The 23,557-nt window shown below is 36.2% G+C and overlaps 1 protein-coding gene across 4 annotated transcripts in view; it reads right to left on the bottom strand.

Annotated features, from left to right (window-relative positions):
• The window catches only part of Syt1 (synaptotagmin 1), a 556,957-nt gene that overhangs the window by 162,203 nt on the left and 371,197 nt on the right, over positions 1-23,557 (bottom strand). For 3 of the 4 annotated variants that reach the window (XM_008852056.2, XM_008852066.2, XM_008852074.3), the window contains 2 exons: positions 8,842-9,026; positions 2,237-2,359 (listed from right to left, as the gene is read on the bottom strand). In XM_008852056.2, the coding sequence (XP_008850278.1) occupies positions 2,237-2,359; positions 8,842-9,026 (308 nt within the window). The remainder of the gene's footprint in view (positions 1-2,236; positions 2,360-8,841; positions 9,027-23,557) is intronic. The other variant, XM_008852081.3, reaches the window with a different exon arrangement.

Below are 23,557 nucleotides of genomic sequence, written 5' to 3'. Positions count from 1 at the left end.
GGTGCCGACAACACAGCAGACAGTAGCAGGGATATCAGAGTATAAGGGTTCTAGTTGGGGGAGGGAGGCTATGGGAGGGTGCTATCTGGGAAGTGGGTTTATAAACAAATATAAAATACTAATAATTCTTCAAAGCATAAACTGAAATGGAGATCTTTTTTAAAGTTTAAAACCTCATTTAATTTTATGTCTTATAGGGGTTATATGGAGTACAATATTGTATAAATGTATCAATTCAACTGTAAACCTAAAAATTTACAGCCAATTTTGAAAGACATGCAACTTAGCTCTGAAACTGTTATTGAATATGTCAATGCTGTTGTAATGAAATGCTTCTTCTAATTATATGGTTATTAAATAAATAATTTAAAAAACTCATACAATTTCATGTCTTAACAGGGCTTATACTGAGTTCAATATTGTATAACTGTATTTAATTCAACTGTAAACCTAAAAATTTACAGCCAATTTTGCAAGAGATGCATTTTAGCTCTGAAACTTGTTATTGAAAAAAAAAAACACTATTGAATGAATTAAATGATATTTAGAAGTTGCCAAATTATTATTAAGGATGAGGTGCTGTTAGATTTCTGCTGGGAAATATGGAGAATGTGTTGGGAGAAAAGCATTAAATGAATATATAAAGGCAAATTAAAAACATGGAAATCTTAATGTAAGATAAACTTTACTTTTCCTGGAATATATAAACAACATGATATTTTGCTCCTAATCAAATCCCAATGTTCCCATTTTTGTAGAAGTGGTAGAAATGACCTGAAATACCATATAAAATTGCCTGGAAATGATATACCAATTAACTTATATAAATAAATACTTCAAAGAACCATACCTAAACATCTATATGCAGATTTCTAGAGCGTACTATGAAATAACTAGCTGGGGATATCCAGTGAAGGTGATCAAATTAAAAGCATATGAATTTTTTTTTTCCATTATGAGATAGGATCTCCCTATAGCCGGGCCCAGCTGGCCTGGAACTTACTATGTAGACCAGGCTGGCCTCGATCTCACAGAGATACACCTGCCTCTGCCTCCTGAGTGCTGGGATTAAAGGCATGTACTGCCCTCTCCAGTCATTTTTTTTTAAATTTAGTACCTCTACATATCCTTCATGGGGAACCCTCTGAAGCTTCCAGAATCCAGCTGAAATTGAACTGTCAGTTCCTATACAAAATACAATTTCTGAAACTGCTTCCAATTCTGTCTTTGGACATTAGCCATCAATGCTGAGTGTTAATGTGTGATTCATTTATCATTCATTGCTCATCAAACAGGATATCACTAGCATATGCTGCATTCCCAGTAACTTACATTTATCAATCGCTCCTCACCCAACAAGGGAGGAGTGAAGCTTAACCAGCAAGAGGGAGCTGTACTCCCTAGTAGGAAAAGGGCTACATTCTGAACTTAGCTTATTCAAATTATTTAGCAGTTCAGAAGGTGAAAGGACATTTTCATTAATGTTATGAATCTTACCTAGAAGGTTTTGTAGAGAGATTTTCCAGTGATCTTTAAGCTACCTGGATAACAGGCAGTCAGCAAGAGGGAGCTAATATTTTCATTGACCTAAATAGCATTTCATTACTTTTTGAGAAATTGCAGTAGGAATGCCTGTTTTGCAGTCTTTAGCTTCTTGTCACTTTTGGGACCACCCTAGGCTCTGGAAACCAAGGTACTGATCTTTCTAGTTTTCTAGAATTGCTATCTCTTCAATCTGGGGGGTTTCACATAACATCATGATATTATATATAACGTTTTTCTGCCTTTAAAAGTCACAGACTGTTGTCAATATTTAACCCTCTATCCCTTAGCACATATAGATATGGTGGGACTGGATGGCAGTTTGACACAAAGGGCCTTCCTTTGTGCTGTTTGGTTCTGAACCTGTGAAGTCCAAGGAAAGTTGTTCCAGCTCACACTGAGAGACCTGTAGGGACTCTCAGTAGCAGGCTGGCTTGGGGTTAATTTGTATTCTGCCTGCCTGCTGTCAGTGCCATGAGTAGATATAATCAGTTGAATACTGTGAATTCTAATTACCAGAAGTTAAATTAGCAAGTAGGGGACTGCCCGTACTTAGAAATTATTTCATCAATAGCTTTGATAATTGCATTTTCCCCCTTACAGCAAACGAAATATTTTAAGGAGTAACTTGCATCAGTTTCTACTTGGTAATTTCAGAAAGGTAATGGAATTAGAAGACATTTTCCCATCAGACCTGGTTATTCTGGAAATCATAATCCAGTGAATATTGGAGCTTTCCCAGTTTCTCCTCTTCTTTGGGTTCTTCTTTTTCTTCCCCATCAGTCAATCCAGTTTCAGCATCATCATCCTTAAGGGCCTATCAGTAGAAAAAGGGGTTGTACATGAATTCCAGTGAATTTTCATCAAAGTCCAAATTAAGCTGGCCATATACTTCCACCTCAAAGCTGTCTGAAGCAAGCACTAAGATGCTGGAAATCTGTTTGTCTGACACATTCTCATTTGCTGCTTACAAATTTCTTTAAATTCCACTTGTGTGCAGAATTTTTCCCCCACTCAGCAAGCAACATGGAAGCAATGGAAGAAGCCCCTTGATAGTGCAAGCAAACATGTAGAACTGCTGCAAGGAAAATGTCAGCTCGGTATAATTCTTGCCTCTGATAATGTTGCCTTTTTCTTTCTAGTGTGATAAACATGCTTTTAACCAGGCCAGTTTTCACATTCTTGTCGCCGAAGAAATGATCAGCATCATGTAAAACATTGTTACATGCAGTGGAGAGATTTCTATGAAATGCATGGCCTTTTGTTCCTCATTGCCTATGCAAAAGATAGCCGAGTGACCCTCAGAAGATTTTAATTCTCTGTGTTTCGCATGAATGTTTATAATGTTTGAGGGAAAGAGATAAAACATGCCACCAGCAAATGCATGTTTAGAGAAGTTTACTCCGTTTCCAGCTGAAGTTTACCATTTTATTTTCATAACAGCTCCACAGAAAGCTAGGCTGAATTGAACTGATTTGTGTCTATTTAATATCAAAAGACAAAAGTTACACGTTCAGTTTTGGAAAAAAAAACTCAATGTGGGTATAAAATTCTTCTTGCATTAGAGAGCAAGAACTTATGAAGAAACACTTATAAAACCTAGACTGACCAATTAAATTTAAATACTAGAAAGCTCATTATGTCTTAAAACACATAAAATGCTTTTTTCCCAAATCAAAGTACATGTTTTCCTAATATGCAAAAATTTTCCCAGATATTTCCATTATAAATGTGATTAATTCTGAAAAATTTCTTTATAAGGATGTACAGATACTGCTTTAAAGAGATTAAGATTAATTAATTAACTCCATCCATAGTTATTATTTAAAGTTAAAAACTATGAAAAATTCCGTTTCCCTGTTCACCAGTTAAGTTTGAAAAATGTAAAACTATTTATATTGCAATTCACATATTTTGTTCTAGTCAATATTTGTATATATTCTTTGGTAATTTAAAAATGTTTTCCTGGGGCTGGAGAGATGGCTCAGTGGTTAAGAACACTGGTTGTTCTTGCAGAAGACCTGGGTTCGAATCCTAGCACCCACGTGGCAGCTGACAACTGTCCATAACTCCAGTCCCAGGGCATCCAACAGCCTCTTCTGACCTCTGTGGGCATTGCATGACATGGGTGCACTTACCTACATGCAGGCAATACATTCATACACATAAAATAAAAATAAATAAAATTTTAAAAAAAGGAAAAACAGAAAGAAAGAAAGAAAAGAAGTTTTCCTTATTGATTTATAGTAGCTGTTTGGGTTTTAACAGTTTCAACACGGTTTCTATATGGAGCAAATATCCCCTTTTAAAGAATTTATTTATTTATTTACTTTTATGTGTATGAGTGTATTTCCTGCATGTATGTAAGTGCACCCATGTTACACAATGCCAGCGGAGGACAGAAGAGGGCATCAGATCCACTGGAACTGAAGTTACAGATGATTGTTAGCCACCGTGTAGGTGAGAGCAGTGCTCTTAACCACTGATCCATTTCTCCAGCTTCTTTAAATGTCCTCTTTCTTTTAACTATCACATTTTTGTTTTGTGCACTATTCACAGACTGTCTTATATCTTTGCAAAAGCAAAGAGCCTTTAACTATTTTCAGCTCTCAAATTGAATCTGGAAATTCCTACAGAATTCAAATGTGAGGGGTTAACCAGACTATAAATAGGCCACAGGGCCATCAGACCCTGGCTGCCATCTTGTGCCGCCCATCTTTTGGACTACATGGATCATTTGTTCTGTCTTCATCATTCTCAGTAGAGACTCTCACTCATCAGTTATACAGAGATCCTTAGTGGTGCTTCAAAATGGCAACCTCCATCTGTGAATTTATAATATCTCTCTGTTTGACTCCTCCCAGCTGACTCCACAGATCTGGTTTGTAGCAGAGACAGATAGCTCATTAGTTCCCCTCTTGGGTAAGAAGAGCATCTGCATAGAGTTGAGCTGCTATCACATGTGCTGCCCCATTGTGCTTCTTGGTATCTCAGGAACTTATGGTGAGCTTGAAAAATTGAAAATTGCCTCTTTCCAATTAGCCTAGCTTCACACCATTGAATTTAGGAGGATTAACTTATACTTGGATGCTTCCTTGAATATTAAGATGATAATTTTGTGAGAACCAAAGCAGGAATCAGCAGAATTCTTCAACAATTGCATCAAAATTATATGAGTTTGACTAGAGAACTTTAGGCAGTGGAATCTCATTTCTTTTTTGAGAACCATAGCTGTATATGTAAGTCTTTGTGATCATAAAAGATGTTGGTAGGAAATTACAGCTTAGGTAATTTACCTCCTTGCAATATTTTATTTAAATAAATAAAATTACAGTTTAGATAATTTGCTTCCTTGAAATATTTTATTTCATTTAAAATTATTTTAAAATATTTTCTATTATTTTTTATGTATATGAGTGCATTGTCTGCATGTCTATAAGTGTACCCATGTCATGCAATGCCAGCTGAGGAGTCAGAAGAGGGCATCGGATCCCCGGAACTGGAATTATGCATGCTTGTTAGCCACCATATGGGTGTTGGGATTTGAACTGGGTCCTCTGCAAGTGTAGTCAGTGCTCTTAACTGCTGACCCATCTCTCCAGCCCCTCAATATTTTACTTCCTAAAAAATAACAGCAAACTATTTAATGTATCCTCTGACTGGAAATATCTACATGTCACTCCATTGTCACAATAAAAAATTCATGAATTAAAATACTTTTTCAAAAGTCCCTTTGCAGAAATGACACCTTATATATCATGTTTCAGCTCAATGCAATTTGAAATAGTTGGGATATTAAATCTCCTTTTTCTTAAATGGTTTTTGCCAGAATAGAAGGTGCAGGACCATCTCTGCAATTATTCTGCATGAAATGGGGCTAAATTTTTGATAATTTTTCAGTGTTCCTGTTCATCACTGAAGTGATTAAGTCTATTCCTGTCCCAGAGGCTGAGCTTCATTAAGACATTTTCTGTACCATTACATTAAATTCAGACCTATTAAATCAGTAGCTATTATAATATCTCGAGAGCAATAGTTTTCCCTCTGTGGAAAAAAAATTCAGAATAAAAAGCTTGTAAGCTCAGTGGCTCAGAGGTCCAATCAATTGCAATATGAAATCTTTGTTGGAAACATTGGGCCTTACTTAAAGTCTCTAAGGTTTAGGGGTATGTGCTTATGGTTTACTTTGACATATAGTTATCAGAAGGAGTGTTATCGGTTCATTCTAAATTACAATGTTCAGATTAGGATTTGGTAAGGCACACTACAAAGGTAGCACAAGGCAACACTGAATTTCCTTTCATGTCTATCAATTTAAAACTTGAGCTTTCTAATACTGTTTTATTTAGCCCATGTTAGCAATGTTTAAAATGAATACACTTCATCTTTGGAAAATCAGTTGAGTTCAGCCTTTTGATGTCAGAATGGTAAGCCCTCAGCTGTGGAGCCCAGCCACCAGCATTGATTAGGGATGTCTAAGTAGCAGTGAAAACCTACCGCAAGGGACAGTCCAGAACAGTCATGAGACACAACACAGATAAGGAGGACATAGAAGGAAGAAATAAAAATTAAAGTATCCACACACGTTAGTGAAAACCATGGAGAAATGACCTTTTGTGACCTCTGATTTTACAAGTTGATACCTTCCCTCTCTATGTTTAGTGGTGTCAAGATTCAAAATATAAAAAGAACCCTTAAATATGCATCTTATGAAATACATATTATCTATAGTTTACTTTTTTCATTGCTGTGTGTTTTAAGATTCTTTCTTGGTTATTCAAATCTTACTATAGAGACAGATAACCATGAGTGTTAAATTTTGAATTTCTATGGGTCTGCTTGGGATTGAAATGATAAAGTCTTATTGATTACCTGAGCCTGTATAAGCTTCAGAAGTCATATCAAATATTCTTTATGTCTGTCTTGTTTATAAATAAGAGAGACAAATATGTCCTTATTTGCCTTGTCCAAGTTCATTTCAATATATTGCTTAAACTATTTAAAAATACAGTTGTTTAAAAATGAATGTAATTTGTATTTGTGCTGTTTATAATTACAAGGATCATGGATCACCATGTGGACAGATCATTCCCCTAAAAACTGTGTGTTCCATTTTTTTTTTTTTTTTTTACCTTTAGCCTTCCTCTTCATAAGTTACTGGCATCCATTATTTGTCAGAACTGAGTAGAAACATAAACTACTCTTATGTAGTTGTTTATCTATGGGGTATGAAGATTTCACTTGCTCAAATTATATTTCCTTGTATATATTTAAAACTTAAAAATTATACCTAGTTAAAGCCCTAACTACATAAAATGGTGTACTTATAAGTCATTAAAAACATTTTTAAGTGGTTGAAATTCTAAATACTTTGCACTAACAGCAAGTTATTACGAACTGTCAGTAGCTCTTTACTGCTACTTCCTTATTTGGTTTGTATTTATCTGCCCCTCCCCATCCAAAGGAACAGGTGATTGATGAACAATTAACCACCATCAAGTTCCTATGAGAGATCTTGGTCATTTATCCATGGTACAACAGGGATATGGCACTATGCTATCAATTACAATATTACATCATACACAACAAATCCACAAATAAAAATATAAATTTCTTATCCTAGAAAGGAATGCTGTAGTTATCATTTAATGTTACTGAGTGCTGTTAATTGTTCATTCTAGGACACAAGGAAATCACATTTGAATTTTACAGTAATCATGAAAATGACCGCATTATATTTTCAAATTATTGATTTCAAAGATATTGCTAAAACAGCATACTTGTTTTTCACTCCATGTTCATCTAGGAGGTTATTTTTATACTTAATAATAATTTTTTTAAGGAAATCTGTGACAGTGTCTCAAAAAAACCAAATACATAAAAAAGGGAAAAAAATCAGTATCAAACCATACTTGCTATTGAAACAGTTGAAATAAAGCAAGACATGATTCAAAATTTCAGTGTCTACTTAAAAAATTAACCAAAGGAAAAAAGACAACTTGGATATCTATAGCTGACTGTGCATGCGTGGGCTTCTTTGACCAAGAAGAAGCTCCTGAGAACTGACCTCAAGTCAAACCTGAGAGGTTTCATGAAAACAGAAATCATATCCATTCTATAGCTCTGAAAACAAGTGAAACTGCAGGAAGAGAGAAGCCTCTGGGAAATTGTTGTCAATAGACACTACAGAGTCTTTGACAAATAGTTTTAAACAAGCTGGGAAGGAGAGTTAGAGTATCAGAGTTAAGTGTGTGGATAACTGGAAAATTATACAAATGTTCTATGAGGCCTGTTTTAACACCTGATCAAACTGTTCTTAAAGAGCTTCATGTATTTATGAGCTCAATTAATAGTAAACAATACTATAAAATAATTGGTAAAATGCTTCTATATACTGCTATTTGGGAATAAATAGAATTTTTGAATTGTCTGGTGGGAAATAATAACCTTAAACATTTATATTCAAAACTTTTACATTCACATTTTATATGAATTAAATCTTTAGAAATATCTAATATAAAATATTATTCCCCAAATACTAACAATTTTGACTAATAGTAAGCTTTACCTTGAACTAAGTTGCCAAGTTAACTCCATTAAAAATAAACAGCAGTACAGAGGAAATCCACGTATCTTCCCTATGCATGGAAAGGCAACCCAGGTATATGGACTTTCTTGATAGCATCATGATTTTATGGCATTAACTGAGGGAATTAAGGATTTTTGTCTTCAAACTCTGTCTGTCCTTTAGTACTAGATCATATCTCCCTTCACCACATATAACCATTATTCCTGGCAACTAAGTGCTGTGCTGGCAAGGGTATATAGCAAGGTTGGCATTTATCAAGTATGACAAAGGGCTGTAAAACTTGGTTATTTAACAGAGATTAAGGTCAGTGAAAAAGATAGAAAGGATATATCCTCTGTTCAAGAGGTAGAGCACTCTGGTACCCTGTATTATATATCTTAAAATTCTGAGCATGGTTGATAATGAAATAAAAAAGATGGAATAAAAATATCCAGGTATTATTATGCCAGGCCCATGAAGCCAGGCCTGGTGACTGTGGAAGCCCTCTTCTGGTGTGTTCGTGTCCTCCTGAGAATGGAAAACCATGGCACCTGTCTCACTACACTTGAGGTCTGAGTAATGACTGAAAGGAATGTCAAATGTCCCTACAACAATAATGCAGCCACAAGTTGTTTAGCTCTATAGGGATCTGGCATAAAACAATAGAGCATTTCTTGGTAAATTCTCAACAAAATATCCACAAATATGTAAACAAGGGATATGTGCATTACCTGATCTTTCATGGTCTTCCCTAAGTCTTTCACATCTTTCATGTTAATGGCATTCTTTCCTCCCTTTTCCTTTCCCTTCTTCTTGTTTTTCTTTTTGAACAAACATTTCTTACAGATACAAAAGCAGCAGGTCAGGACTAAAAGGACCGCAACTATGGCTATGGCAATTAAGGCCCACGATGGCACTGAAAGAAAAAAAGAAAAGCATGAAACATTAGTAATGAAACATTAGATATTCAAAACCTCTTAAGCCCTGGGCTGTAAAATGAACCATTCCTCCATTTAGATTTACAGAGCATTTGTTTGGCTCCAGCTATATTGTTCTGTAGTGTTTAATCCACATGTGGTCTCTGCCTGGACTGTTACTCCATCTCAAATGCCATCTCTCCCTGATGCTCCAAGATAAATTCCCATAATTCATCACTTCATTTCTTCAGAGTATAGCTCAGGGGCCTGATTTCTGTTTATATGCTGGCTCCACCATTTACTAGCTCTATGGTCTTGGACAAATCCTCTCTCTAGCTCAGTTTCCTTATCCATACAGCAGAGATAAAATTGGTAGGTGCATCAGAGAGTCTTAACGAGGATTAAGTATAAAGCTGCAGTGGCTAGCAGAACAAAAAAAGTCAACTGCAATTATTCATCAGTTAAATGCTAGATGTTGTGTTAATATGTTCAGGCATGGTAGAATTAGCAGACATTAATCACATAAATGGAAATGCAAATATGAAATCCTAACTATCTGGAAGGCAAGGAATAAGTACTTGGTGCTTTGAAAGTCAATCATGGAGAGATGTACCAGACCTGGCCATTTAGAGGCTGTGTGACTCTGGTCATATTGCTTAACTGTTTTGACTTTCTGTTTCCTTCTCTTATCAAGTGAAGAGTCTAGTGGCATCCATTTCCTTTGGCTGATTAAAAGTTAATATACTAAAAAGCTTAGAATGACATCCAGTACATAGCAGGAATTCAAGTATTATTAGCTATCATTTCTTTATATTCAAAGTATAGTACTCAGTGGAGTCGAGAATGCAGTTTTATCCACAGGGTACATGAGGGGACATAAGACTTGCATGTTAATAGATCTATAGAAGAATAGGTACTCTCAGAAGTCCATGAGAATGCTGAGGGTTGGAGAGGAGAAGGGATAAGTTTTGGATAACAGAAGTGGTTGATTTATAGCCTCCATTTAAAATAATAAAGGATATCTCAACAAATATATTCAAATAGAAAGTTTTCTATTACAGTTTTCCAATTGCATTTCCTTACTTATCCCCTGTGCAACTTGCTTAGAAAAAGTCAAGTTTCGCAGAGTATTTAGGATTTAACTTTGACTGGAAAGGAATTATTCATGATTCAAATCACAGCTCTTCAGATTCATTAGAAGGTGTAATTAGATTAGACTGTTGTAGTAAAAAGACATTGGCCACTGAAATGCTAAGAAAAAGAGTAATTTTCTTCAAGTCTCATAAACATTATTAGTGCCAATGATTGTTGAGCGCAAGTCAGGAGTACTTTGATAAAGTAAAAACACTTAAAATTAACCTCTCTTCAGAACTGAGAAAACCCACTCTTATTCTCTCTTCATTTAGCTTTGTAGTGAAGAATATTCACATTGCATAATATTCTAGCAAATGACTGAATAGCAGATATTAACCTGAGGACATACAAAATTACCACTTTTGACACTGTTTAGAGACACAAATTCTTGTGGGAACAGTATAGATAAATCAATTTAAAGATAAAGTTCTTTAATCTCCTTGAACAATCTATGCTTTAAAAATGTGAATCACAATCTTAATTATCTTTATACCCTAGTACTCACTGGCACTGTCTCATAACCCCTCCCACTGGAGCCCATATACTCTGTCATCTCTGTTAAGGCCCTCGTGTTGTCAGTGTCCCCAGTTGTTCCCAGTGCAAGTCCATCCACTGAAGTCTAGTCAGCCTATCTAGAGTCCCTTGTTTTAGGAAGATCAACTCTTCTTCACCTAGCAGCAATCAGTTGTTAATATTTTTTCAGGTAAGATTGGGGTCTGCTGTTCACAAAAATTTCAGTAAAAACAAATTTAAAAAATGTAAATTAATGTAAGCTCATGTAACCAATGATAATTTCATAAGACTTCACTTAAAGCTTCTACCTTTGCTGATTGAGTTACAATTCTGCCATGCACGAACAGGAACCTATGTATCCAGTGCAGGGAAGGCAATGTTAATAATGGACCTTCATTCTAAACCTCATAAACTATTCTCCCAGTTGGCTACATAAAGGGCTCTTAAATTACAAAAAGCAAGACTGAGATGATTGGACAAATTTACACAAAGAAAGTAGACAGTGAAAGCAATGAAAGATTATTAAATCAAAAGTTAAAGAGAGAGGAGCATGGGATTACTGCAAAAGGTCTGAAATAGTGTAACTGGAAGGTCATTTCAAACCACTGAAAACCTGATCTTTGTGACCTTTAATTCTTTTTTAAGAAATATTTTATTTTTATTTTATGTGTATGAGTGTATTGCCTGCATGTGTGTAAGTGCACCCCTGTTATGCAATGTCCACAGAGGTCAGAAGAAGGTGTAAGATCTTCTGGTACTGGAATTACAGATGGTTGTTAGCTGCCATGTAGATGCTGGGAACCGAAAAGCGTCTTTTGCAAAAACAGTCATTGCTCTTAACCACTGAACCATCTCTCTAGCCCTATGACCTTTGATTCTTAGAGCATTGTTGCATCTGTATTTGCATTCAGTTGATCTTCTGGATAGCTTAATTTAAATTTGAACACAATATAATTAACAAAATTTTCCTCCAAATTTACTCATACCTTTATATAGAATAAAAATAAAATTACTGTAATTATTATATATATCCACACAAAAGTCATGGATAATGTAGAGTAGCAGCCATTTTTAATAAATTGAATTATTTGAATTCAATGTTTACATTTAAAATTTTACTTTATAAAGTAAGGGAATCTTTGAAATTTATTGTTTACTAAGAAACAAGATCCCCAGTGTTCACCTGCAACATTTATAGAAATGTGTTTCAGTTTAGTTAGCAAATCTCATGAAATATATATATATATATTTATTTTTATTTTATTTTATTTATTATTTTTATTTTATGTGCCTGTGTGTATTGACTGAATGTACATAAGTGCACCCACGTCATGCAATGCCACAGAGGTCAGAAGAGGCTGTCAGATCCCCTGGGACTGGAGTTACGGACAGTTGTTAGCTGCCATGTGGGTGCTGGGATTCGAACCTGGGTCTTCTGCAAGAACAACTAGTGTTCTTAACTGCTGAGCCATCTCTCCAGCCCCTGGAATATATTTTGATTATTAAAAATCTACTTCTTATGGCCCAACCACTGTGCTTCAGTTTTATCCACATTATTTCATTTAATTTCACAGCATTCTGTTCATTATCACTTCAATTTTACAGAGGCAAAACTATACAGAGGAATTCAAATGTCTTTAGGTTGTTCAGTTATAACATGTGTATTAAAGAAAAAAACTTATCTAGTTTTGAGGTCTTTTCAGTAGAACATTTTCTATGAAAAGGAATTCAGGGAAGCAGATGAATAACTATAAAATGCTGCCAAGAGTGATTTCGTTAGTAGAAATGAACTTTCATCAAAACATCGCTGCCAGCAGAAAGTCTTCAGCTTCTTCATGCTGTTACCCAACTCTCAAAAGATGAAATTTTAAAGTACGGATCTAAACAGCTTAAAGGCTTTCAGCAGAAAATAATACACAGGCATGAAAACGCTATGAAAATGTTACTTTTAATTTTCTAGTCCATGAATGAATTGCTCATGTATTATTTGACTCAAAGGAAAACTGATGCATGTGAATTAAGTCAAAGGAAAACAAATTCAAACTTTTTCTGAATCTTTAAGTTAGTACTGGTGGTAGGCAGAAAAGCTTTCCTCAGTGACTTCTACCCCTTTTTTCCTGGAAGGTGAACAAGTTACAGGCTTGGTACTAATTATTCTCTGCCCAGTTCCTCTAGAGTGTATTATTTTGTGGAATTATATTCATTTTTCTATTTTTTCATTTAATACTTTTCTTTTTTTAACTGGTTTTTGGTCTTTTTTGAGATAGGGTCTCCCTGTAGTGGGGCTGACCTGGAAGTTACTATGTAGACCAGGGTGGCCTTGAACTCACAGAGATCCACCTGCCTCTGCCTCCAGAGTGCTGGGATTAAAGGCGTGCACCACCACACCTGGCTTAATAGTTACTTTTCAAGACTTTCCACAAGTCTTACTGTTCACAGACTTTACATGGCATAATATGTTGGGTGGTTTAGAGTAAACTGCATAAAATCATGCATTATCTTCTAATATTTTAATATCTTTAATATTTTATATTTGTATACATCTGTAAAATCATTTTTATTTGAATTTTGGAGAATTTCATATAGTATATTTAAACCATATATAGACTCCCCCTCCCCATCCATATTTATCTTTCATATATATAGCCTTCCTACCAGATTTCATGTTCTCTCATATATATATATATCCCTATTTATTTGTGTCCCCAAATAAATAACTTTTTTTTGTATTCCCTAAGTAAATATTTTTATATTCTCTAAAATGCATGACTCAGTGCTCAGTGAATATCTAGCTTATGGAAACCCACATAGCTGTGCTCTGGACCTCCAGTAGGAGAGAACTCTGGGCTGTCTTACCATCTTCCGGCTTTCTCCTAGGTCTCCTAATCCTGGTTTTTTAGCTTCCAATCTCACCTTCCTTTTTCCCACCTACTCTTCCTTGTCATTTGGTCAGCATCTTGTGCATTTGCCCTTGGGGTCTTGATTTAATCCAGGGCACAGCCCACTGTTTTTGTACCTCCAGCTCTATTTCACTTTTACGGGAAGCTCTGTGTTCTGTATGAGTTGCAACATCGTTGGCTATCTTCAGAAATGACTTTAAATTCTCATCTCTTTCCTAAGATGTGCTGCTGGGAAATGTAAGCTTGTTCTTTTGTACCAGTCCTAGATATCTCAGCCAAGAACCTCAAGACAACTCAGGTGATTCTGTTGCTATGGTCACTACAAAAACTTAGCAGCAACTTAAGGTATTGTCTGTTTGAGAAATGAAAGCCTCAGTACTGCATTAAAATCTCTGTGATGAATTTACCAGACTTGTGAGTTTGTATATATATGGAAGCTTTTTGCCAACTTCTAGTTTTACCCCAAATTATCTCTCATCTCTCTAGATCATTATAATGATTTTCCAGGATGAAGGACATCACATGAAAATAATTGTTAACTCATAGGAAAAGGAATTTGAATTTCAAAGCATTGCTTTTGAAGCTGTTTATGAATAATTTCAAAACACACAATGCTAATCAGTTTAAAAAACTGGTATAAAACAAGAAAGCAAACTTTGTATTTTAAAGCTTTTCATAAATTAAAGAATACAAATGGGAAAAATAAAAGAAGCTCTGAAAATATATGGATTAAAGTACCACTAGTAATTTCTGGAGACAGATCATTAAATTTAAATTTCAGAGTGCATACACAGTAATATACAATGTACTTTAAGATTAAACCATGCAGACAGAGGTCAGAATGGAGAATTTCTTATAGGCTAAAATGGATGCAAAGATGGACAATTTGGGGCTCTTGAGTATTTGATAAACTTTCTTTTCCTCACTCTTCAGAATGGGAGTTATAAGCATTTTTTTTTGTAATGATATGCTCCCTTTAAAGTATGTTAAATTGTGAAATCTTCATGAGAAAACACAAAGATATTGTGCATATGCAAATTTAAATGTAATGGGTAATGTGTGGTATCCCCATCAGGGTCATCCCATATCTAGGGGACCACTGGCTCTGAATTAAAATCTTTCTCAGATCATCAGGGCAAAATTCACTGATGCTGATTGAAGGAATGAGCCAAGCTCACATGCCCTTTGGGCTTTTGTTTATTTAATTGGTCATTTAGCCTTCATTTATTTTTCATTGTTAATCTGTTGAGTTCTTATGTTGTACAGTGTTATGGGTGGAGAGAACAGAGAACAGAGAAGAAACATCTTACCTCTGGGAACTTAAAAATAGTAACTCTCAGGAAAACACTAGAAAGAAATATGAGACCATGCAGCATTAGACATTCAATGGAGCTGATGGGCAGGACAGGTAAACACTGGTGAAGGGGCCCAAGCTCAACCTCGAGAGCATGGAGGATGTAAGTTTTGAAGTGTGCTTCAAAGCACTACTTGCTCCAAGGTTTGAAGACATATGCTTTCCTTCGCTGTCTTCTTTACATTATTTATTTGGTTTCTAAACTCCTTTGAATCTAATTGATCACCCAGTGACTGCCCTGTTAAACAAAGCTCTTGATAGGATGCAGACGTATCAAAATCTACATTATACTTTTTTGACCCTAATGAGAAGAGGATTCCTTGTAGTGCATTCATGCAGCCTTCTCCCAGTGACCTTCACAATGACTTTCTTAGGAAGCCATTTTGCTCCCCCACACCCCGCAAACAACTGTTAGAAGCAGTGTAGGAGAGACTCATGCACACATCCGTTTGAATGCTGTTTAGTACACTAATGCTTGACATGTTAAAGGAGATATCCAAAATAATTTACATAAAGAGTTCTAGTCCACTTGGGTAATTTGATTAATGCACAAATACCATGATTGAGGATGTAAAATGGCAACCTAAATGATATTTCTTGCCACATTCTGACTATGTGTAGTCACAACAGCCTTATTCTACATATCAAATGAGAACTTGTTTAGAATTGAAACATATTTTTAAATTTAGTAAAAGGGAGATTCTGCCTTTTTGTGTATAAACTACCCCCTAAAATGTTAATACACAAAACTTCAGTAAACATATACAGTTCTGATGTGTACAAAGCCACCATCTATTCCTGGATAATATTTTACCAGAATGTACACCCTTTAATCTGATTTTAGTATTTATTGTGTTCATACCCACTGCTGAATAATGTAAGGTTACTGGTTTCTTACTGAATGCCATGATTAGTTTTGATAATCAAAGTTACTTGACTGAAGGTCATTTTACCTGCACATGGATTAATCAAATAATTACTTTTATACAATGTCTATAATAATCATCTGCTTTGAACGATAAGGCAGAGTCATCCATATCTTCACAGTACTGGGAGGTTTGAATTTGATGTGCAAAATGATGTTGGGTCTTCAGGCAGAGATAAATCCCATCACAACCTCCGGAGGATTTAGATAAGATGCCAGTCTGCCCAGGAGCTTGCTAGCAGCAGGCTGCTGGGAGGAATGCATTGGTAAACAGAAAGGATGCCAGGTGAGCTGGCAGAGGTGAAGGCCATTCCCTGGCTAATCAGTTCTGAAGCTTTGGAAGTTCATAGCCGGTTTCAATCTAGCTGTGGACAACACAATTTCGTGGATAAAGGGGAATCCATTTATCCTAAGAAATTTCCAACTGTTTTTCTTGAGTTCTGATTTCGAAGTTCCAAACTAAAAACAAGTTATGATTTAGTTTTTCCCTCCCTTATAGAAGCTAACTTTCTTTTCAATTTCTATATTAGAAGTTTTCAAAATAAGTAGCTCTTGGATTCTGAGCCTACTCATATTGCTTCTATTTTGGTGCTTTGAATTGGTTAAACATTTCTTTAATCTGTTTTCTGTCCTGGCAAAGATGCCCAAGGAAAATAATATATTCTAAGAATGGAACATGGCTCTGGTTGGTAACTTTTTGACAATTCAATATTAGACTATCTACTTATTTTTTCAGCAATTTAATGTTCTTAAGATTAAATTGAGTTATAATAAGAGCACATTAGCTAAAGCTCAAGATATGTTCCCTGCTATCTTGCAGTTTAAGGCCATGATTAGAGGCAATAAACAAACAAAAATGCCGATGGTTGTATTATGTGTGCTTTGGAAAGATTTCCCCCAGTAAATTCTACTTATTATTTTAGAAACAAGAGAGGATATTTTTAGAATTCTCTATGGCTTGGAGAGAGTTGCTTGTGCTAACAGGAGGATTGTGTGGCCGCTGTGCCCGAGTGGAAACAGGATGTCTGAATCTTTCCAGCCATGAAAGGGAAGCATCATGCTCATTAATTTCATTACTACGCAAAGTGACAGATAGACAACAGAGCAAAGCATCTTGCTTGTCTTGCTGTCCACAGGATGTTTTTCTTTGATTATCCAATGGATCCCTACTGCTCTAGACCAAACATTAATTTTCTTCTCAAACTGTTGTTTTCTCCATTTCTTTCAATATGTTTCTCCACATGGCAATTTCACCTGCCCTTTTCCCAATCTGAAGGTGTCATTTCTTCTTTTTGTTTATGAGCTTTTGGATATGAACTTTCACCTTTATTCTTCTGTATCTCCCATGATCCTTGATGTATTTTCTGGTCTTGTTTTTAAACGAGCTGCCCTATCCAGTCCATCTTGTATATAGTCATTTTTCCCTTTAATAACTTTTTTTCTTATTAAATCTTATTCTTTTGTGTGGAGTTTGTCTTTCTGCACCTTGTGACTTTCTACACATGACTCAAGGCCTTGAATGATGCATGCTTGTTCTCACAGGTTTCTACTAAGAGCATAGACGTCTCTGCTTTGCTTTTTTCACCAACACTAGACCCTTCAAAATGTCTTCCTGGCCAATATGTCACATGAACCCTTTACTTTGTTTCTCATTCACATTTATTCATGCTTTTTGACTTTTTAAATTTAAAAATCATGTATTAATCCTTGCTTGCTTCGTGACTCCTATCTTCAACATGAGGAAGGCTTTCTGACTGATTATGGTTCTCTCCCCTTCTATGAAGTCTCCAGCAAATGCTTGCTGAATTATAAAAGTATAATTAGAGGCAGAGAAAGCCCTGTGTAAGTATTGTGAAGGCATGGTTCTTTTGAATATCTTTTTAAAAAAGGTATCTCCCATTTTCTTTTGATAGAAACACTGACACAAGCAATTTATAGAAGGAAAAGTTTATTTGACCTTACAGTTTCAGGTTAATTACAGTCCATCATGGCAGGGAGGCATGGTGGCTGGAGGTGGCTGGAGCAGGAGCAAATAAACTCTTCCTTCTATAAATTGCTTGGGTCAGTGTTTCTATAACAGCAGCAGAAACGTGACTAATACAGTAATTGGTACCAGAGAGTGAGATGTTGGCTATGAAGAACCTGACCATGTGGGGTTTTGAAGAAATGTGCAAGACTTTGGAAGGTTGGGCTAGAAAAGCAGTTGACTGCTGTAAGTGGAGCTTAACAGGCCATTCTAATAGGGGCCTGGAAGAAAGTAGTGCTGAGAGCAATGTAGTTTTAGAGAGAAATAAGGACTTAAGCAACACTTGGGATATTTTGGCAGAGTCTGGCTGGAGTCTGCCCTAGACCAAAAAGCTTGCTTGAGGCTAAGTTGAAAAGTGATGGACTAATTTCATTGGTGGAAGAAATTTCAAGACAGCCTAATGTAGAAACAGTGGCATGGCTATGAATGGTGAATATTTTGCAGATCTACAGGGAAAGAGAGAAAATGGGGCAGAAAGAAATACAGTTTAGACTGAAAAAGAGCACTAAATAAATGTTGGAGCTCTGGCATGTGATAGAGAGGATTCCATTGATAAGGAGAGTAAAGTGATTAAGGAGGGGCCTAGAGATTCAAACTGAAACAATGGAAGGAGTGCCTCCAGGGCAAGACCACACCCAGTTAAGCCTCCAAGTTGTGAAAGGAAAATGCTGCAGGGACCACTGAAGAGAAAAGCTTCTAAAATGGATAAAGTAGGCTGGAGTCCATCCCAAACTTGCAGTCAAACTTGGCATTGTTCACCTGGTGCTGGCTTTAGAGGTATGAAAAATGCAAGAGTGAAGGGGTCATCAGTTCTTCCTCCGTAGTTTCAGAGAGGCTCTGAGTCCAGGCAGCATGCAGCAGGGGTGCTTCTGCCTAGAGAAGGCCCTGATAGGCCATTGCATAAAGCTGTGAAGGTGAAGCCTAGTGGCAATGGAGACCCCAAGAAGTCCATGATGCCAGAGCTGTGAGGCATCTGCCAAGAAGACCTGCATACAGGGAGTGGTACCAGCATGAGGGAGATGTGTGTTACACGCAGCAAAGGTAGAGAGGCTGAGCCAGCTAAGCCCTTTAGAAGTAAAGTCCCAGAAGTTGGACATGGAGCTACTGGATTTGGTGTTTGTCCTGCTGGTTTTTGGTCTTGTTTTGGTCTGGTATTTCCTTACTATGCTTCTATTCCTCCCTTTTGCAATGGTAATGTGTATTCGATTCCACTGTATGTTGGGAGTATGTAATTTGTCTTTTGATTTTGCAGGGGCTTACAGTTAAGATATTTTGCTGATTGGACTGTGGACTTTGGAATATTAGTGAGATTGATAATGACTATGGGGACTTTTAAAGTTGGACTAAATGCATTTTGCATTTTATATGGTCATGAGCCTATGGAGGCCAGGGGGTGGATGTGATGGTTTGAATGAAAATGTCCCTCATAGGCTCCAAGTATTTGGGCATTTCATCCTCAGATGGTGGCACTGTTTGGGGAACTTTTAGAAGGTGTGGCTACCCTGGAAGAAGCACATAACTAGGGGTGGGCTTAGAGAGTTCTTAAGCCTTGCTGGATCTCTAGTCGCTCTCTTGCTTCCTGTGTCTGCATGATGATATGAGGGCTTAGCTTCTGCTGCTCCTGCTCCAGCCACCTCCATCCACTGTGCCTCCCTGCCATGATGGACTGTAATTCCCCTGGAACCGTAAGCTCAACTAAACTCTTTCTTCTATAAATTGCTTAGGTCAGTGTTTCTATCACAGCAACAGAACAGTGACTAATACACAAGGTTGGATAAAACCAGAGATTATCAGTTTTCTAGGTCTTTTTAGAAAACTTGTACAAGTATTCTTTACATGTTACTCAGAACTTGGAATGATTGTGCAGCTCACTGTTTTCTGCCAATTATTTTTCCTAAATAATTTCTATATCATTTACTCACTTGAAAAGATTCATTTAAAATTGTTTGTGATACACATGGTTTTCCTTATTTGCATCCAACATCCTCATTGTTAACATTCTATTTGTTAATTTTGGAGTTTACTTTGAGACACTTTCATCTGAACTTGACTTGTTTGACTTTATAAGACAAATTGTAAAATCACTAAGGGAGACAGAATCATCTCAGATTTTCAGATCAGAGCACCCAGCATCTGAGGTTTGGCTTCACTAACATGAATTTTATCAGAGTTGGGATCAGACTTACTTCATGATCCAGCTTTGGTTCTCTTTCCATATATCTCCACATCCCTTTGTGTCCACAAAGAAAACTGACCAACTACTAATTTTATTACTGCCAAAAAGCATTTAGTTTTATAAGACATAGGAAGGAATGTATTCCCATCAAGCTTCTTTGAGTTGAAATAATTCTGAATTTAAAATTATTTGATTGAAATCAATGAAATGTAAAATATTGCTAATGATCAGAGCAATAGATCCATGACAAATATAAGCTAGATCATGGATTTCTAAGTCTAAGCTCTGCCACTTAACTTGACAAATAAATTTGATCATGTTACTTAAACTTGGTGAACCTCAGTTTTACCATTTGTAAGATGAAAAATGGAATTAAGGATTAATCATGTATATGATTTTTGATATATGACACTGTAATATGTAAAGTACTTAGTTATCTACTGATAGTGTGAAGGAAACATTTTAAATTGGCTATTATCATAGCCAATAAATCCTATTAAACTTAATAACTTGAAAATACTGAGAACAGTGTTTGCTCTTTGTCTACCAAGTTATACAGATGGAACAGAAGCAATTTTATATGTGCAGTGTGTCACTCTCAATGCATTCAACATGTTCTGACTTAATGATATCAGAATGTCAGGGTAACATTCTAAAGTAAAGATTACTGTCAAGAACTGAAAGGCAAGACATTTTGATAGTATGCAAGCTATTCGTGGAGAAATGATGAAAAAAAAATAATAGATCGAACCTTGAGAAGAATGAATAATAGTCATTTGAATCCATAGTGGCCCCAAACTGGTATGTTATTAAAATAAGGTAAGCCTATTAGAATAATATTAAACTTGTACCAAGGAAAGAAACAATATGCATTTCTTTGCAGCTTCAATAATTTGTTCACTCATGTAACACTGATCTGAGGTAAATGTTCTAACACAGCAGTACAGATGTTAGTGGCAAGACTTTTATCTGTCTGCTGGCAAATGGCTGGTTTGCCTGACCACGCTCTCATTCTGTGGTGTATGTGCACCCACAGAAATGGCACTGGGCACTGCTTTACTTTTCCTTTAGAACTGACCAATAATTTTGAGACATTAAGAAACCTACTTGAGGCCAGGTGTGGTGGCACATGCCTTTAATCCCAGCACTTGGGGGGCAGAGGCAGGTGGATCTTTGTGAGTTCAAGGCCAGTCTGGTCTACATAGTGAGTTCCAGGATAGCTGGGGCTGCAAGGAGACCTTGTCTCAAAAAAGACAAAAAAAAACCTACTTGAAACAACTCTTATTTAATCATTATCTTCAGACATTTAACGCTCATGATCATTTGTATTAAGAAGCAAGTTCAGATTCCACGCTTCCATGGAATAATTTATAGAATGGTTGCGATTATTATTTCATCTAGTCAATATTATCTTCATAATATTCAACTACAGAAAGTAATATGATTTTTAAAAGATTGTTGGGAAGAAATCATGGCCCAGTTTCAGGCTTAATTCTTTGAACCGTCAGTCTCTTAATTAATCCAATTTCTAGTAATTCCTGTATCAAACCAATGATTTAAAATTACTTAAGATACAGTGTTTGGACACTTATTATTTATATTGTTCCAATGGAGGCACTGCATTTATTTACAGAAAACCTTTATTTTCTGTCATCTCTCTTTATAATTTTCTTGTAAACAGAGTTAAGAGTCCACTGTATTTGTTTGTTAGTTGTGACCAGAATTGAAACATTAACTGAAAATGCATTTTAATATGATTTGCTAAAATGGTGAAATAGCTAGAGGATTTTACTAAGACATCAAAACTTTGAAGAGCAATGGAAGGAATAACTGTTTTCCTAAATTTTGTTTCTATAATTTTCATCAATAACATTTTTCGAGTCAAGACTTTGGTCACTATGCAGAGTTTTGTAGATGATACGCTTTATTCTTTCAGTATCATTAAATCCAGCTTCTGCTAAAGGAATGTAATTATCTCAATATGCTTTTGGCTTCAGAAAATTCTCTCAGAAAGTTCAGCAGCTGCATTGCTTAACATATTTAGTCAAATGCCTTTCAAGCAATGTAATCCTCTGGATTTGAAGTTCATCTTAATACCTTTCAACAAATGACTTTACAATGGGGAATTCAGTCAGCTGATATGGGTGAATCATTTGGCTTAGGATCAAATTCGTATCTTTGGAGAAGATGTTTATTTTAAATTAAATACTGTTGAGCAGAAAGGAAGAAAATACCAGAGTACTGGTCATAAAAATCACTGGAAAGATCTTGAGAAGAAAAAAAAGACAACCAGAAATCAGGGGAGGGTATTAGTTCTATAGAAAAAGCTAACACCCAAAACAGGAGCTCATTGGTTTACAAGTGGTAAATGATTGTGCTAACTTCTTTAGACATTACTGTCTTAAGTTTACTCATGTATTTGGAATGCATTCTACAGGCTCTACAAGGAGACACTAAATGACCATATGTATATGCTGACCTCCAGAATCCTGTGTTCCTAACTCCACCCCATACTCTTCTTCAAGCACACCATGCTGCCTTGTCTTTTTTTTTTTTTTCCTTTCCATTTATTGGCTCTCCATTTTGGGCTGCTTTAGGACTATATGATATATAAGGGAGATAGGAAAGAGCAGAATCTACTCAGAGCTGGGGAAGCTATTTGGAGCTACTTTGTTCTTTGGCACTTTTTTGATTGTCTCTGAGCAGCACAACTTGTGAAGTAGGAGAGGAGGTGGCGAGTAGACTGGGAGTGGTAGTGCATTTCCAGGGAAGAGCTGTAGAGCTATTTTGGCTTCACAGCTCTCAGGAAGTGGCAGAAAAAGCCGTTGGCAGCCCATGTCCCCACAATGAGAGAAGGGGATCAGGTGCTCTATTTTTAGGGTTATGTGGGTGAGAATCTCAGATATAATCTCAAGACACATGAATATGAAGGTTAACTGAAAGATGGACAGTCTTTCGTGAAGTCTGAGCAGTCTGTGGGGTTGGATATGCAGCATGATTGTATAATAGTTACTGGGAAAAGAGATCTTGGCTCTATTCCTTACCTCAGCCCCACCAAGCAACACTGAAGGTTTTACAACAGCAGATGCTTACACCTACGGCTAGAAAAATATCACAGAAGAGTCATGAGGTTGGAGTTAGATAAGGGAAGTTTCTGCTTCTTCAGAAAGTTAAGATAACTACTAGTTATTCTGAGATGTTTTATAATTTTCTAGGCAACGTTCCAACTGTGCTACAAGTTGAAATAGTCTCCTTGGAAAACATCAAAGTATAAGAAGATAAGTACTGGTTAATCTCAACTTGTCACAACTATGATCAATATCCAGCAATAGGAAATACGATCCTGAAACACCTGACAGGCAATGTTTGAATATTTTGTTGCTACTTCAGGACGGAACTGCACATAAGGGTTTATTTTCTCAATCCGAGTAGATTTGGATTAATTGACCTCATAGAACAGTGACTTTGGCTCATGTCAGTATAGTATGATTTTGAATTAAAA

The sequence above is a fragment of the Nannospalax galili genome, unplaced genomic scaffold (genome assembly GCF_000622305.1).
Source record: "Nannospalax galili isolate Female #2095 unplaced genomic scaffold, S.galili_v1.0 scaffold390, whole genome shotgun sequence".
NCBI classification, from domain to species: Eukaryota; Metazoa; Chordata; class Mammalia; order Rodentia; family Spalacidae; genus Nannospalax; species Nannospalax galili.
The sequence above is the reverse complement of the archived record's forward strand: the minus strand, read 5'-3'. Positions and strand labels throughout refer to the sequence as shown.